General features: G+C 34.6%; 2 protein-coding genes and 1 long non-coding RNA gene across 4 annotated transcripts in view; all 3 read left to right on the plus strand.

Annotated features, from left to right (window-relative positions):
- The window catches only part of LOC130049063 (protein draper-like), a 63,557-nt gene extending 59,864 nt beyond the window's left edge, over positions 1 to 3,693 (plus strand). For both annotated transcript variants that reach the window (XM_056146139.1, XM_056146140.1), the window contains exons 10-11: positions 787 to 924; positions 3,186 to 3,693. In XM_056146139.1, the coding sequence (XP_056002114.1) occupies positions 787 to 924; positions 3,186 to 3,391 (344 nt within the window). In that variant the 3' untranslated portion in view covers positions 3,392 to 3,693. The remainder of the gene's footprint in view (positions 1 to 786; positions 925 to 3,185) is intronic.
- Positions 3,694 to 5,346: 1,653 nt separating this feature from the next.
- The window catches only part of LOC125661701 (multiple epidermal growth factor-like domains protein 10), a 113,606-nt gene continuing 102,450 nt past the window's right edge, over positions 5,347 to 16,502 (plus strand). Inside the window, exon 1 of the mRNA XM_056147607.1 lies at positions 5,347 to 5,506. Coding sequence (XP_056003582.1) covers positions 5,446 to 5,506 — 61 coding nt within the window. The 5' untranslated portion in view covers positions 5,347 to 5,445. The remainder of the gene's footprint in view (positions 5,507 to 16,502) is intronic.
- Positions 6,060 to 12,725, plus strand: LOC125661774 (uncharacterized). The gene is made up of 2 exons (XR_007365091.2): positions 6,060 to 11,180; positions 11,958 to 12,725. It is a non-coding gene; the product is annotated as an uncharacterized LOC125661774 (long non-coding RNA).

Consider the following 16,502-nt stretch of genomic DNA (forward strand, 5'->3'; position numbering starts at 1 on the left):
AACTTAATAAGATAAAATCATTTGAGTACAAAACAATTAAAATATAGATCATTTCAAAACTCAATACTTAACTACGTGTTTGTTAATTCTAATTTAGAAAGTATCAATTTAATCAAGTATAATATTAGTATTCTTCACACGTGGTCGAAAAGAAAAAGAATGGTGTAAGTAAGTTTTTACATCGAGTTCATCGACAGTAAAAATGGGATTAAGGACCTACCAAACTAGATATATACGGCTATCTCATTTTTATTTCACTAAAGGGTAGATACATATGCAGAGATCCACGATTCGTTTTGGTGTGCTAATAAGACAGGCATTTGGTCAGCACTCAATTCATTTTGGAAAGAAATGTTTAAAACGACATGCTGTCTTTTGAAACTATTTTCATTTATGTCTCTAAAACCGTCATTTTGATGCATATTGAATTGTTTTTATAATTGTTTGCTTCATCTCGTTCAAATAATATCGCAGTATTAGAATCTAACATAAAAATTGGAGCATTTATACCCTTATGTTTGGCGCGGCACCATGTTCCAGTTTCGAACACCAAGTAAATCCAGCATTCTACCAATTTTCTACTGCAACCGCTTGCATAAGTGTATTAATATATTCATGGGATACATTCTGTTATATTTTATCATTGCAAAACGTTTTGAATTAATTCAGATTGTTTGATATTGAATTGTGAGTTCTAATAATGTTGTATATACACCAATGTTCAATATCATATTGATACGTGTTCTAAGAAGATTTTTGTACATTTCTTTGTTTTGTTTTTTGTAGAATGTGAGAATGGGTTATATGGATACAAATGTAACAAATCATGTGGACATTGTTTACTTCCGGAACAGTGTGATAACATCAACGGAATATGCATGGGTGGATGTAAAAGTGGTTTTCAGGGAATGTTCTGTACTGAGGGTGAGTTTACGAGACTTGTGACCATAAAAAGAAATATGCATGTAATATTCCCTTTGATATAAAAGGTTTTTTTTCAACAAAATATGTGTACAAATCTACAGACCATAGATTTCTAAATCTTACCATATGAGAAAATATGTTTCTGTTTTTAAAGTCGCGCATTTGAAAGGTACCTACAAGGAAGTTTACTCTTCAACACAATTAATTTCTTAAAGCAGTATAGGCCTTTCCGAAAATGTGAGTTATAACTCTCTGTATTCTAACATTTAGTGTGAATATGACAACTTCTGGGTAGTAACACGATCAGACTGCGGAATATCTGAAGTGTTATGTTGAGTATGGATGCTGTTCAAAATCGAAAACTGTTGAAATCATTTCTATGAGAGTGTAAGAAAATGTTAATGGACATTGATCGATTCGGGGATGCAATGTTTCGGGAGGGGAGTGGGGTTGAGGAGGAGGTTAAAAATCAAATTGGAAAAGAGACATAATTTAGTTGTCTCCATTAACAACTGGCATAATTTTTTTTGCATGAAATCAGAAGTTAACAGAACTACCGATTCTCAAAAGATGACGGCCACTCATCAGCTCAAAGCTCGGATTTTTACGACGATCGACACGTGCATGGATCTTGCATATCATGATACCCACCCCCCCCCCCCCCTCCAACTACCCCCTCCCCCTAATATATAAAGTAGGAAATTAACGCTCTCATTGTTTTATCAAGGATAACATTATTCCATCACTACCAAATGACTCTTTCAAAAATAAACCAGATTGCAAAGTTTGAGTAACATTTTCTTCAAAATATAACTGCATGGAAATTATTTTTACATATGCAGATGAGATTGGTTATCTCAACTGATATATTTATAAAGCAGTAAAATAGGTAATTAAATCAAAATAGGATTCCATTTGTTCAATATCTCGATTGATATAAATTATTTTTCATACTTTTGGCCCGGGAGGGGGGGGGTACGTGCCACTCTCAGATGTACTCTTGGGGGATAATTAAGTTTGATCTCCCAATATAATGCTTTTTACGTCTTTGTATCTTTCCTCTTTTGATCTTTTATTCGTTTTAGCGCCCCTGAGATGTTTGATTATATGTAGGCACGTATCATATCATAACGGAAATTGCAATGCTAGATTTAGTGTCCCCTTCCTTTTGCCACAAACTTACAAAATAATATGAGTAAAACTTCCAATATTTTACGCAGAATAGCTGTATTTACGAGTACATGCTCTTGTATTACTATGAATTCAGGCAGTTTATTTTATTTTCAAAACATAGCGTAAATGTCAGTTTAGAGATGGTTTGTGACGATCAATTTCCTCATGGTTAAATTTGCCTCTCATTTCCAAGTTGCCTACAGGCTGGATTAAATTTTACTCGCCAATCGAAAGAGGTGGACATTTCCAGAATCCAGAAGTGTCAGTCCTACATACCTAAACGTACATCGTGTCAGAACTTTTAACGCTGAATGTGCTACATTGATATTGAACAATCAACCTCTGATATTTTGTTGTAAATCTGACTACGTGAGAACTCGGAGTTCAGAGTAAAGATCCTGTTGAAATTTATGCAATATATGATAAAAAGTAGGTCTACATTAAACACGTGAAATCCTAGAAGAGGGTAGTTAGATTAATCTGTGTCTCAGGACAGGCCCTCGGTATGAAATTACATCACTTTAACGATAGTACATTCTATCGGGGGGGGGGGGGGTCTTCCCCTATTTACAACATAAATTTTCTATCATTTTTACATGCAAAGTTGGTTGGTTTCACGTGTATGAGGGAAACCTATGCATTGTGGGTTGTTGTTTTTTTATCAACGTGAACGTATTTGTTGGCGTGATTACTGTAAAATTATACAGCAATATCTTTACAGCCTTCTACGCTGTTGATAATGACGCTTCTCCTCGAATATACTACCCGGAAGTCTTAAACTATTGTTACGCAAGCTCACTACGTTACGGATCAAGAATAGATAACTCATGTTTTTGGATTGGGCTATAACTTCAGCAATAACAATGCGAACCAGCATGTGTTGAAAAAAATGTTGATAAAATTTAAAAACGTATGGCTTATGTAAATGAATTGGCAAAATGATATGATTGACTTGCTAAACATTGACCATCGATATGAATCCTTATTTTTCATTCCATATAAAAGAACACAATGTAAATAGTATTTACACTATATATAATTTATGAATGATTTAGTGAATTATCAATGTATTCCATGTCTATTTTAAGTTGATGCTACGAACAGACCATCTTTAGAACAGTTAAAAGAAGAAAACTTAAAACTGGACAATGTGCGATTGAGGTATGAAATAGAAAAGCTGAAAACAGAAAACGAAATCATGGCCATCCAGAAAGAGTTCTTGTTATTAAAGAAGTCGAAATTAGAATGTGAAATTCAGGCAAACCCCCATCTCGACTGTCATGGAAAACAATAAAGAATAAAAATACCCTGCCCTTCTTCTGTATATACACATATGCTTGTATTGTAATTTTTTAGAAAATAGTTGTCCAGGTACATAGTATTAAAATATATATGATATGAATTTTATTTCTGATAGGTCATTTTGAATTACATTAAATATTAAAACGTGTTTACATACAAACCAAATATTCAGCTTGATTAGTTATCTTCATTTAATAGGAAGTTTTGCTTTTTGGGATTCCTACTGTCTGTACATATAATAACATTATGTATTCAGTTAATATGTGAAGTTTTAATTAAAGTGTTGTATAGATAATTTTCATCCTTTTCGTTTTGTTTATATAATAAAAATAAAAAGAACGCACTTCATAATTATACAAATACATTGTTACATTTTAATTCTTTATTTTCTAATTCTTTATTTTCATTTCATTCATAAATAACAGGTTCTCAATAAACTGACATATCTTACTATTTACGACGAATATATTCTTACTTTACAGTATTATTATTTATGTATTCAGTACTGCGGTGTACAAAGTATATTTCCGTTTATTATAGGTTGTGTGCATGCATTTATCGGGGAGTGAAGGAATGCGTTTGATCCCTTGATTTTGTAGAACAATTAACACCATGTCAATGGCGAGTTGCGAGCAAACATAAATTACAAACAGCGCGGCACTAACTGGTATTCTGTTAATTAGTTTCTGTAATAAGATATTTTATCAGTTCCTAGTTTCCGCAGTACGACGGTTTGTAAGTGGATTTTAACAGAAAGTACGCATACGTTTTATCCTCAGTTTTTAAGTCAATATGAATGTAGCGGTTGATATAAGTTCGGTAATATCTATATTTCTTAGTCTTCCGTTATATCCGTTTGCTTTTTCATTATAAGTGTAAAAATAAAAATTGCGGGTTGGACATCGTTCATTCACTGTAATCACCAACACAACACTTGTCGCGAGAGTAACAGCGCAGGTTTCGTGTCAGTAGAGCGCCGTTTTCTGTTTGTTTTTTTATTAAATGAATTTTCCTGTTTTCTTTAATTGGGCGGGGATAACGATCTCGGTCTAGAGAAATTAAGTTGAAAAATGCGGTGTTTACATTTTGATGAATCAATTGCAATTTTCTAGTCATTCTGTAACTCTAAGAAAATTATACCTGTTCATTTTAATATTCAATAGCGTTTGTTTTCCTAATTTTCTCTCTTTGGCGCATACATATGTATATAAATACGTTTCATATGTTCCATGTATTATTCCATGGTGTGAATGAAATAAGCTAAACTAAACTTATATTCTCATCATTCGATGCTTTTACAATTAAGTGGGGTAGTTACCCAATGAAGAGGTGAAGGTAACGAACAGTGATCAATCTCAATAACCCCATAAAGATTATAAAAATAAGAGTAGGGAAAACACGGACCTCTAAATACACCACAGGTGTCTAGGAGGAGTAAGCATCCCTTGTTAACCGTCATCCCACGTGAACCCTATATCTTTATCTTTATGACACACAGATAACATATTATACAACTAATTTCTATAACACTGTAGGAACCTAAGCATTTATATCTTTTCTAAAACTCTCTCATTTAAAAGTTTAGATGAGTCAACTATCCATTCCCCTTTCCAGAATTGATGAATATCACAATACTGCAGTGTATAGTGTTGTCGATTTTTATAACTTTCGCATTTCTATAAAATGCATTGTGAAAGCTGGATGCAAATGTCCATGATTCTAGGTGGTAATTGCTATGTACCAGTTAATCATAAAACATATTTTCCATCAGCTAGCTAGGCAGTTCAGTGTCTGCATATTTGTAAGTGTTCTTCGGACGGACGGATGGACAGCGCCACACCGTTTATATCCCATCTAACGACGTGCGTATCTATACAAAGGCTCTTCCAAATGCTATGTATATCCGTCCTCAATACATATGCATGGGGTAAACAAAATAATCAGATACAAGCGAAACAGTTGTTTCTTGTTTGTATCAACATTTTTTCCTCTCCTCGGTTGATCGATGTTTCATGTCGGATCACTGTGCGCTGATAATTGTTTAAAATGAATATGATCCTGATCTTCCTTTTATCATATGCGGTCGTTTCCAAAGTCACATCATATGGTGAGTAATTTAATATCTTTTGCAATCCATGTTTCAGGTACATGTAACTCTGTCAGTGAGATAATACTTTGATTTAAAGAGGAAATTCTTAAACTCGTCTTACATATGGAAGACAGATATGTTTTCAATATATATAATATGATCCTGTCAATCGCGACCAGATGAAGTCTTCTTCAGTTTGGTGTCACTGTTAATTCAATGGAAAAATAACATAGAGAAAATCCGAAGGCTAAGACAAAACATATCATCACAATTTCTACACGTAACTGTTCGGCCAAATAAGAAATTGACATACATTTAATCCATTCTCCGATCATTTAGGGGGTCTCTCCATTATGGCTATTTTCAGCTCTGTCTACATATTCACGAATTAAAGAAATATAAATAGTGACCTATGATCTTAGTTCCATTACAAATACTGAACCAACGAATGAATGGTGTTTGGATGTGAAATCTTAGGCAAAATAAAGTATTACAACAAAAAAGTTGTTAAAATGGCGGACAGAAATCAGTGTGATCTTAATGTGTATATAGTCTAAGATACAGTTTTAAACAACAGTTCAGAAGAAGAATCTATTACACATTCTGCAAGAGTTAAAAATAGAACGATGTCGACAAGGCAGAGAAAGCGTGAACGATACACCATGGGATTAGAGTGTATACAAAAGTAAACATAACAAAATGTAAATTAATTTCCATCAACATTTGGCATAATAAGTTTTGCACTTTTCATTTTATACAGGTTGTTTTTAGATAAATGCAAAACTAATTATGGTACACGCATATAAGAAACAAAATGCATATTCACAGAACGTTCGCATGTGCCGCTGTGTAGATAAGCCAAAACTATCTCGATTTAAAGTACAAAGTGCTTGACGAGGAACTTAACTGAATATTATGCAATTTGTTGACGATAACATTTGTTTAAGTACGTGTGTATGATGTATGCATAAAGAGGATGGATATATCGAGAAGGAGTGTGACTAATGTTGGGATGCTACTTTTTTTCCCTATTTATAAAAGGGGTCTTAAAGCTGTACATATGACCTGTAATTTCTTCCTCCAAATCCTATATATTGAAATATATCAATGTAACTGAATTGGATTGATTTTTATTTACTAAATAAAGTGCATGAAAACAATTGAGTTGAAAGGAAAATATGGAAAGATTATGAAAGAAATAATTGTTCGAACACCATATTTTCGATGGTTGATTTTCTAAACCCGTACACATACACGAAAAACGTGGGGTCAATTTGAGGTGGTGGAAGTTAGCTGACGGATTAAAAACATTCTTATTTGAATGCATGCAATATCAAGTACATCTCGTTCTTACTAACGTAATCTTGCTTCTTGATGTTTGACTATTGACGCTGACTAGGGGAAGTATATATTAAAGACATCCTCCAATCACGATTTTTAAATAGCATTATAACATCTGTACAACATCACATCAAAATCATTTCAAAATACACAATTACAAGCATGGTTAGATATGAAATGTTCCCCAATTTACCAGCATTTCTCAAACTTTAACTATACTAGTCGCTGTGGCTCAGTCTTTAGAGGGTTCGTTGTGGCTCAGTGTTCAGAGGATTTGTTGTGGCTCAGTGGTTAAACGGTTCGTTGTTGCTCAGTATTTAAAGAGTTCGTTGTGGCTCAGTGTTCAGAGGATTTTTTGTGGCTCAGTGGTTAAATGGTTTGTTGTTGCTCAGTATTTAAAGAGTTCGTTGTGGCTCAGTGTTCAGAGGATTTTTTGTGGCTCAGTGGTTAAATGGTTCGTTGATGCTCAGTCGTTAAAGGGTTTGTTGTGGCACAGTTTTCAGAGGGTTCGTTGTGGCTTAGTAGTTAAACAGTTTGTTGTGACTCAGTGTTTAGAGGGATCGTTGTGGCTCAGTGATTAGTGGTTCGTTGTTGCTCAGTAGTTAAATCGTTCGTTGTGACTCAGTGTATAGAGGATTCGTTGTGGCTCAGTAGCTAAAGGGTTTGCTGTGACTTGGTGTTTAGAGGGATCGTTGTGACTCAGTGGTTAGTGGTTCGTTCTGGCTCAGTGGTTAGTGGATTCGTTGTAACTCAGTGGTAAGAGGGTTTGTTCTCGTTCAGTGGTTTGAGGGTTTGTTGTGGCTCATTGGTTAGATGGTTTGTTGTGGCTAAGTGGTAGGGAGGGATCTTTATCGTGCCACACCTGTTGTGATACAGAGCCTCGGTTTTTGCGGTGTACGGGCTGAGGGTTTTTAAAGGCGAGGGAATTCTTTGATTTTCACTGTTGAAATCCATTCATCAATACAATTACACATAAAGATTAATATTTTTCTTTCTACCATTTATTTCCCCCCAGATTATTTTCAGAATGCATGCATTTTTTAAAAAGATGGCTTTTGATGACACCCCCCTCCCCCAAAAAAATAATCCTGACTTTTTACATTGTCATTATAATACTGTAGCGCATTTATATAGTGTCGTATCTTAATCTCATGCTGAGCTAGTTTACCCGAATTCACCAGTGTCATGAACATGCGTACAAATTATCAACTTATTCTCTGAATGCAGTTTTGTAAGACTTTTTAATGGGGAAAATCTTACAATAATAGGTAATTGTGTCATAATAGGCCTACATGTGTGATTTTATCATTAAGAGAAGTTAGTAAAACCTCACATCACCGACTGACAGAGTACTGACTGAGTACTGTTGCAGACGCAGATATCCGTCACGTCATCACTAATTGCTTTTTTTCTTCACTATTTTCATTTTTTGAAAATCCTAGCTTGCAATCCCGCTGCATGCATTATCTGACATGTACATTACACAGGGCCGTGTTACAAACGGATGCGCGGATCCAACAATATATCTTAGTGAGAAATCGATTTAATACTTGTACCGCATGCATTTATAAGCATGCCCGAACCGCCGCGATGATGTAGAGGTACAGCATTTGCCCCGCAAGCGAAAGGTCAGGGTTCAAAACACGGTCGCTATTTGAAGCCCTTCACCGATCTTGGTGACGTCTCCATACTATGACTGGAAAATTCTCGAGAAGGACGTTAAACAAGATACAGTCAATCAATGAATATAAGCATGCCCAAGTGCTTACATAAACATAATAACATAAAATCGTATCTAAATCACAATTGTTATACAATATATATTTAGAATTCATGATCATAGGTCTAATACACAGACAATCATGCTAAACGGTGTTTATTTTCATGGTCCAGAGGCGTGCTCCAATACGAAACTTGGATTACTGAGATTTTTTTTTCATGATTTTTGTGGAAACAACGTCATAATTACAGGTGAATGTGACACCATTGATAGAAGATTTCCCGGACATATGCCTATATTTAGAATAACTAAATGGCCAAGAGTAACAATAATAATAATTATAGTAATGTCAAGTTTATTGACTGAATTTAAATATCATGTGAATGTGGGGCCGATTTTCGCCCTTAGAGCCCCTAGCTCAAGCAATGTCCTTAGATGTGTAAAGCGTTTTAGTTATATCTATAGTACATGCATATTTCATTGTGCTAATTTATATATTTTGTTTTCACTATTATATTTGTAACACTGTGTTAAATGTGTCATTGCAACATTGTGAAGTGTGGCAGTAGTAGTTCATCTGATATAATGTAATGCTGTAATGATTATTGGTATACATGCATATTGTTTAAGAATGTACATTCCTCTCCCGGGGCCCTTAATGACACACACTTAAAATGGCGTTATCTCCCCCTCTATCCAAGCTATACTTCTATGTACTGCTGTCCTTGCCTCTTTATAATTAGCGTAAGTAATCATTTTCTCAGACATTCAATCACATCATTTTTACATATACAATTGTACCCTTGGGAACTTAAAATCTAATAATATTTTACGTTTGTGAATCTATAAATATAGCATCATCCTGCAGTTGTTGTGCCTATCAGTTCTACACAGATTGATAACGTAGATTAATCACAGTGGGCTAGCCGGTGGCTGTGTTAATGTGCCTGATATTTCAGGTCAAATGTTGAAATTAAATCTCAGATTCTGAACATCTTACCTGTTGCTATGTAAACAGGCTAATATGTGATTTCTTAGTTCCTAAAAAAAATGTTACTATGTAAGAACATGTATCATGATTGTTTTTGCTGTAGTCACAGATCATTCATATTAATTATTGTAAAAATACATAATTATATTAAATCTTTAATTGATAAAAAAAAAAGCATCAGATATAGTATAAACACATTGACAAAAGTAATAGTTCTTGTTTTAGAATTAAACAAGTGTCGGAATCTGTAAAAGCTGTACATTACTGTGTCAAAAGAAATATGACACATGTAGAGTATGTATGTGGAATGATCAGTTCTGAGGTACATGTAACTTGTGTACGATTTATACCATGAAACCAAATAGAACTGTGTTTTCAAAACTGTTTTATAATTGCATTATTGCAGGAATTAGTAACCTAAATATATATGTTCTAAGATCCTTCATGATGGATACGTACATACATGTATCTATAATATGCAACCTGTAGGAATATTGCGCCCAGATTACAATAGACAATCTGTAACCGACGTAATTTTTCACTATGGCTAACTTAGAACAAATGATCACGTGTCATATACACATTTGCATAGCATGCTATCCAAATATAGAAATAAAATTCAAGATGCTGTCTGTAGAACACCATTATGTAACGAACAAACGTATAACAAAATGTAAGATGATATTAAAGTTATTAGGTCACATGTTGGGTACATACATATATTACATAATGTAAAACTTATACGGTACCAATTTTGATGCACCAGATGCGCATTTCGACAAATTATGTCTCTTCAGTGATGCTCAACCGAAATGTTTGAAATCATTTAAGACATTTCTGTACAAAAACCACCATGTTCTTTAAATATATCCTTGGAGTTCGCTTCTTAACAAACAGTTGTTAAAACGGTAGTATTAAAGATGCCTCTTAACAAACAGTTGTTAAGATACATCCCTTAACAAACGATTGTTAGGATATGACCCTTAACAAACAATTATAATTTTTGGCACAGAAACATTAGGTTGTGCAAATGAGTTGCTAAGACTTCCTTAACAATCAACTGTTAAGACCTTCCTATACAAAGATAATGTGTTCATTGTAATGTTTTTGAGTTTTCTTAACAAACAGTTAAAATTAGCTTCTTAAGGGTGTACTCTCGTGGTACTTTTACCGCGAGTGAGTTTCCATAGTTTTTAAAGTCGTAACTATGGGGGTGCGTGTGTTTTATTTCGTTTGCACAAAAAAAGAACATTAATATCTGTTTTTATTTGTAAGTAATGTTAATAAACTAACAAAAATTAATTAAAATATGACTTTTTTTTTACTTATTTTTTATATTGTACTACATTCATGATGACGTTACGATTGTGCACAAACTCGAGCTCAAAGAGAAGTCCAGAAACATACATGGGTGATTCGTTAGAAGTAAAACGGCAGTTATAGATCAGTCTGCATGCGATATTCTCACAAGTGAGTGGCAGACAGAGAAAATTACAGACAAGCAGGCACAACCACGCACATGGTGACACATGGTGACACACTACAGACTGTACATAGTGTCAGACGAGAGGGGAAAATGGAAGGATGTTAGCGATGTAGTACCCGAATCAGAGGCTGCTGATATAGTATTGAATGAATTTGTAAGTTTTTCAATATACAAGATTTTTTTTATGAAAATAAAATCTACAAACTATGTAGATCTGTATCTAAATTGATATGCGATCTTCCCGATCCCGCCTAGTCGGTCATGAGCGAATATCTCTCCTAACGTTCAATGTATCATTATTGAAGCATCATTTTGATTAAAAAGTGTAATCTATATCACTGTTTTAAAAAATCGCCAAATTATACAGCGAATTATTCATTAAAAAGAGTTCAAAGGGGAAAGGGAGTTTTTCCCGTCTAGAGAATTATGGTGCGCCATTCGTGTACAAATTAGTTAAAACAAACGATAATTTTGTTGACTATATATACATGTATATATATGTTTCTTTTGGGCTACTAAATCGATAATTTCTTTCTAATCAGTTCTGGAAAATTAAAATTATTTTATCAAAATTGTATTCTAATTATTCTTTCAAAGTGTAATTGTCAAAAAGTTTTGATAATGTTAAAATTTGTTTACAGGGTATTGAAAATGCACATTTAAAAAACTCCTGATTAGAATTTCAGCATATATTTCACAAACAGTCATTTATGCACTAACAAATTCATATATAACAGTTTGAATAAGAAATTCTTTTAGAATAACAATTTGTTGAGCAAGGCATTAAAACATAATCCCTGGCTAGATAAAAGATGGAGTTAGTTGAAGTTGGTGTATTAGCAGTCTGGTGGTAAACATCATAGTATATTCTGTTCTATTGTTAAGTATTTACAGTATTGATAGAAATTGAGTTCCAATGTTTGCTTTTTAGTTACATCCATTTGGTAATCACAGTTAGAGGGATGAGTTGTGCTATCATCATATGAAGAACCATACCAGGAAGTGCAGATTTCTTCCTCATGGTCACATGGAAAATGACTGTTAAAACTAGTTTCCGGATAATAACTCAAGTACTTTACATTCTATTTAAACCAAATTTGGACATATGGATACATACAAAGACGGAAAGATGCCTATCAATTTTGGGGTCAGAAGGTCAAAGATCAAGGTCACAGCGCATGGAAATTAGAAACTGTTGATGCGGGAGCATAGGTTTTACACATTCTTTATTTATAAATAAATTAGTATTATATATATGCATATATTTATGTTTTCTGGTTATTTATCATATAATGAAATAAATATATAGAATTTGTAAATATTAATTGAAAAATACACATTTTATAACAAATAGTATATTATCATTGTTTAGAATGTATGTCAGTGTAAGAGGGGGGGGGGGGCACAAAATGGTTCTAATCTGTGTTCCAATGCAAACTACCCCACACATTTTTTTTCATTCAAATTAAGCAAAAATATGATTCAAATCTACAGTAGTACTTTCAGAAAAAGTTTGATACAGATATTCTCCCTAGGTTGAATTTTTTTGATGAAATTGGTCTTCACATGTGTGTGATATTTTATAAAATAATGTTACTTTATACTTGATTTTTGCAGAATTGGTGATATGTTTTATATAAAAGTTATTGAAATAATCAATTATGCTTAATTTTCATAAAATAAAAGAAATCCATGATTATTATGTCCTTAATATTTGTTTGATAGTGTGTTTCTTGTGAAAATTGGTGATTTTCATGAAAAATTAAGTTTTAGCAAAGGGGCAACTTTGAGGGGCTGTAATTCTTTGAAGTCCACACTAACATACTCTTTTTTATGTTTTAAATGTCTTTGGATAAAGATGTATCAGTTAAAATGGTTTATCAAAAAAGTTTGATACTTCTGAAAAAATTCAAACCAGGAGAGAACATCCTTAACAACCACACAAGGGTTTTGATCAAGTGGAATGTGTTCAAGTAAGGCGCCATGATTTACCAAGTACCAGGTATCTCCACGAAGATATCCAGTGTACATACATGCATACAAAATTATTTAAAATGTCGGATTTTATATTGACGTGTATATCATCGGTTTTATTATATCTGTCTCAAACTGATGACACAGGGATTGAACTATCTCTAAATCATCCTGTCATGGGCCCTAAGTCGTTCTGTAATAATACTGCGGGTGCCACCGGTCGACAAGTGATGCTTTCTCCTCCTGGGAACCTGATCCCACATCTGATGTGTCCAGGGGTCTGTGTTTGCCCGCACGGACCACTGTATTTTGAATTGCGTATAGGAGTTATGAGACTGATGGTGTTCGTTATCTTCACCTTTCATGACTGAAAAATAATGACTAACTTATTACAAAAAGGAAGTCATTAAGTATGGTTCCACGTAAAAATCAGGCAAAATAGCATTTTTGTGATAAGTCAATGTTTACGAAATGAACCCAAACGTAGCATACTAACTCGCCGTAATATGTTTAGCAAATACACAATGTAGTTTTGATTGATATCGCCTTGTTCCATAATTATGGACAGATAATTATGAATATGGAGAATTCACGCTTTGTGCAAATCTATACAAAACACTACTTATAATCCCATAGTAATCTTAAAACAGCAAAGCGAGTTTGAAAATATATCATTACACAACATTGAACAAATAGAAAAGACATGCTCTGAAATAAATATTTTCTTTGAAAGTTTCAATATAACATTTAAAAACCCCTCTGAATGTTTCGATTTTACTGAATTGCGGTTATCTTTCTTGAATTTAACCTTGATGATCGCTAGGGGCGCTGCGTTGTGAACCACAAGTGCGTGGAATATATCCAAAACTTAATGCCGTGTAGGACAATATTCGACGGAGTGTGATCTACCCTCAAGCCTTATCTAAAGGAAACTAATATATTTACCTTCGGAGAGTGTCAGAAATACATTGATGCATATGGCGTCACTGAAGATAGACCGTGTGTGGAGCAGCCGACAACGAAGACCGAGCAACATATCTTATGGCATGTCACCAATTCTGCGCATTCTGGTAATTTTAAATGCTGTGATTTGCATACTTAATAAGTCAAAATTCGCAATATTTATTTATACTAGCATAAAAATCATAACGAATGTTGTATTATGTAATGTAGCATTGTATGAGACGATTGTGTACAGATGACACCCCCTCCCTTGTTTCAAAAAGTCTCATACTTTCAACAGTTACGCTATGATATAGTTTAGGCCTAATCGACGACATGTTTCATTTGTAATGGTCTGCAATAATAGCAGACATCTACGTATATTCCACACAAACGCTTCCTGTCTCAGATAAAAATGTAGATTATGCCTGAGGATCAGTAGGAGTAGGTATAATCTCAAACGAGTGTAGTTTTATGTACTACATGTAGATTTCAGTTGAATTTGCATATAACAATGTGAGACATAATATGACTTTGTGAGATGCAATGTTTAATATATAATATAATCCTTCATTTATGCAAATCACTGATAACTGGATTAGCATGCCGGGGGTACCGGGTTCAAATCTCAGATACAATGCTTTTTTCCCCTTCAATTTATTTTATATACACATAATTTTTTCCCTCAATGTATTGTATTGGTTGCATTGGTTGACATATCTGTTTACCATGTTTCCAAAAGAATTGCTCTCTGGTTGATAGTACTGCTGACACTGAGTACTCCAAGGAGAGCCTCCCCCTTCTATTAAAAGACGTGGAGGGGGCCCCGGTCTGGCAGACACACGTGGACCCCGATTTACATGAGTGGTATTCTTTCCCCAATAAACATATTAACACCTGAGGGTTTATTCTTTCCCCAATAAACATATTAACACCTGAGGGTTTATTTTTCACCCAATTAACCACACATGCCCTCCGTCTTGATTGACAGATGGGGGAAAACACAGGCCAGAAATGTCCCAAAATGCCCCCCAGACCCGTCACAAACATTCCGCCACTTTCCTATGGCAACAACGCCGTTTAGATGCGGCCATCTCCTGTAGGTAATTAGGCAGAAATGTTTTGGCAAGAACTATTTGCATCAATTTCCCCAAGGGGATTTAAGATCCACAGGTTCACAATGAGCGCCACAGGCGCCAAGGAGTTTGTGAATGGTGTAATATTATGCTATCTGAGACTACCCGAGACTGATTTACAAAGATAAATAGCATGTAATTACAGCTTGAAGTGACAAATTGAACACACGTCCAAATTCTTTTGACATGGCAGGATGAATATGTGGATTATGACTTTTGATAATGAGATGTACTTAGAATTAAAGTTCTGACACATGGACAAGGAAGATCTCTGATACGAGTTTGAATGACCTGCACTTAAACATGTGTAAATTCCGAGCCGACCCAGACATGCCCCATATACCCATTTTTGTTGCCGCCAATAAAAGATTGCTTTCAAAAAGGAGAGTTCAAATCTCCCAAATGGGGAAAAAACTGACCAACTCCGGACAGGGAACGTTAATTTCCAATAAAACTACATGAACAAGGAAAATCCCTGACACGAGTCTGAATGACCTGCACTTATACAGGTGTACATTCGAGCCAACTCAGACATGCCGCATGTGCCAATTTTTTGTCGGCACCAATGAAAGATTGTTGTCAAAAAGGAGAATCCTAGTCTCCCAAATGGGGACAAACTGACCAACTCTGGACATGGAATGTTAATCTCCAATATAACTACATGAACAAGGAAATATCTGACACGAGTCTGAATGACCTGCACTTATACTGGTGTACATTCGAGCCAACCCAGATATGCCACAGAAAAATTGCTTTCAAAAAAGGAGAAATCTAGTCTCCCAAATGGGGAAAAACTGACCAACTCTGGACAGGGAACGTTAATTTACAATATATTTTTGGCAATTGTCCATTAGGGATAACTGAAAACTTATTACTATATTCTAACCATTTGTTCATAAATTGCAGTTGTAAGGACGTAGGGATTCTTATTGGACATGGCACAGAAAGAATCCTGGATTACAGCCTTGATAATATGGTGTCCTATGTGAACGTGAAAAAGAAAAACTATGACAAAAATGGGATGACAAAAACATACGAGTGTGTGGTAAATTCTGATCCAACCCAGACATGCTACATGTACAAATTACTGCAAACCAATGAAAGACTCTGCTTTCAAAAAGGGGAAAACACGTTGACCAACTCTGGACGGGAGACAATGCCTAAACGAGAGCAAATAGAACCCACCCACCCACCCACCCCTTTAATTCCTGAATGGAATACTTTACATGAAAACGATTTGGAAGTATAAGTGTAAGTTGCTTGGAGTGCGAGATTGGACTAAAACATTAGGGGATGTAGTGTCTGTGTAATTGATTGCTGAGCCCCATTGCAAAATATGAATGAAATTACCAAGGGGATGACTAAATTGCTCTGGGGTATATCTTGCGGTGTGATGTACCATAGCCAAAGCTTTGGATTGATAG

The sequence above is a fragment of the Ostrea edulis genome, chromosome 8 (genome assembly GCF_947568905.1).
Source record: "Ostrea edulis chromosome 8, xbOstEdul1.1, whole genome shotgun sequence".
NCBI lineage: Eukaryota > Metazoa > Mollusca > Bivalvia > Ostreida > Ostreidae > Ostrea > Ostrea edulis.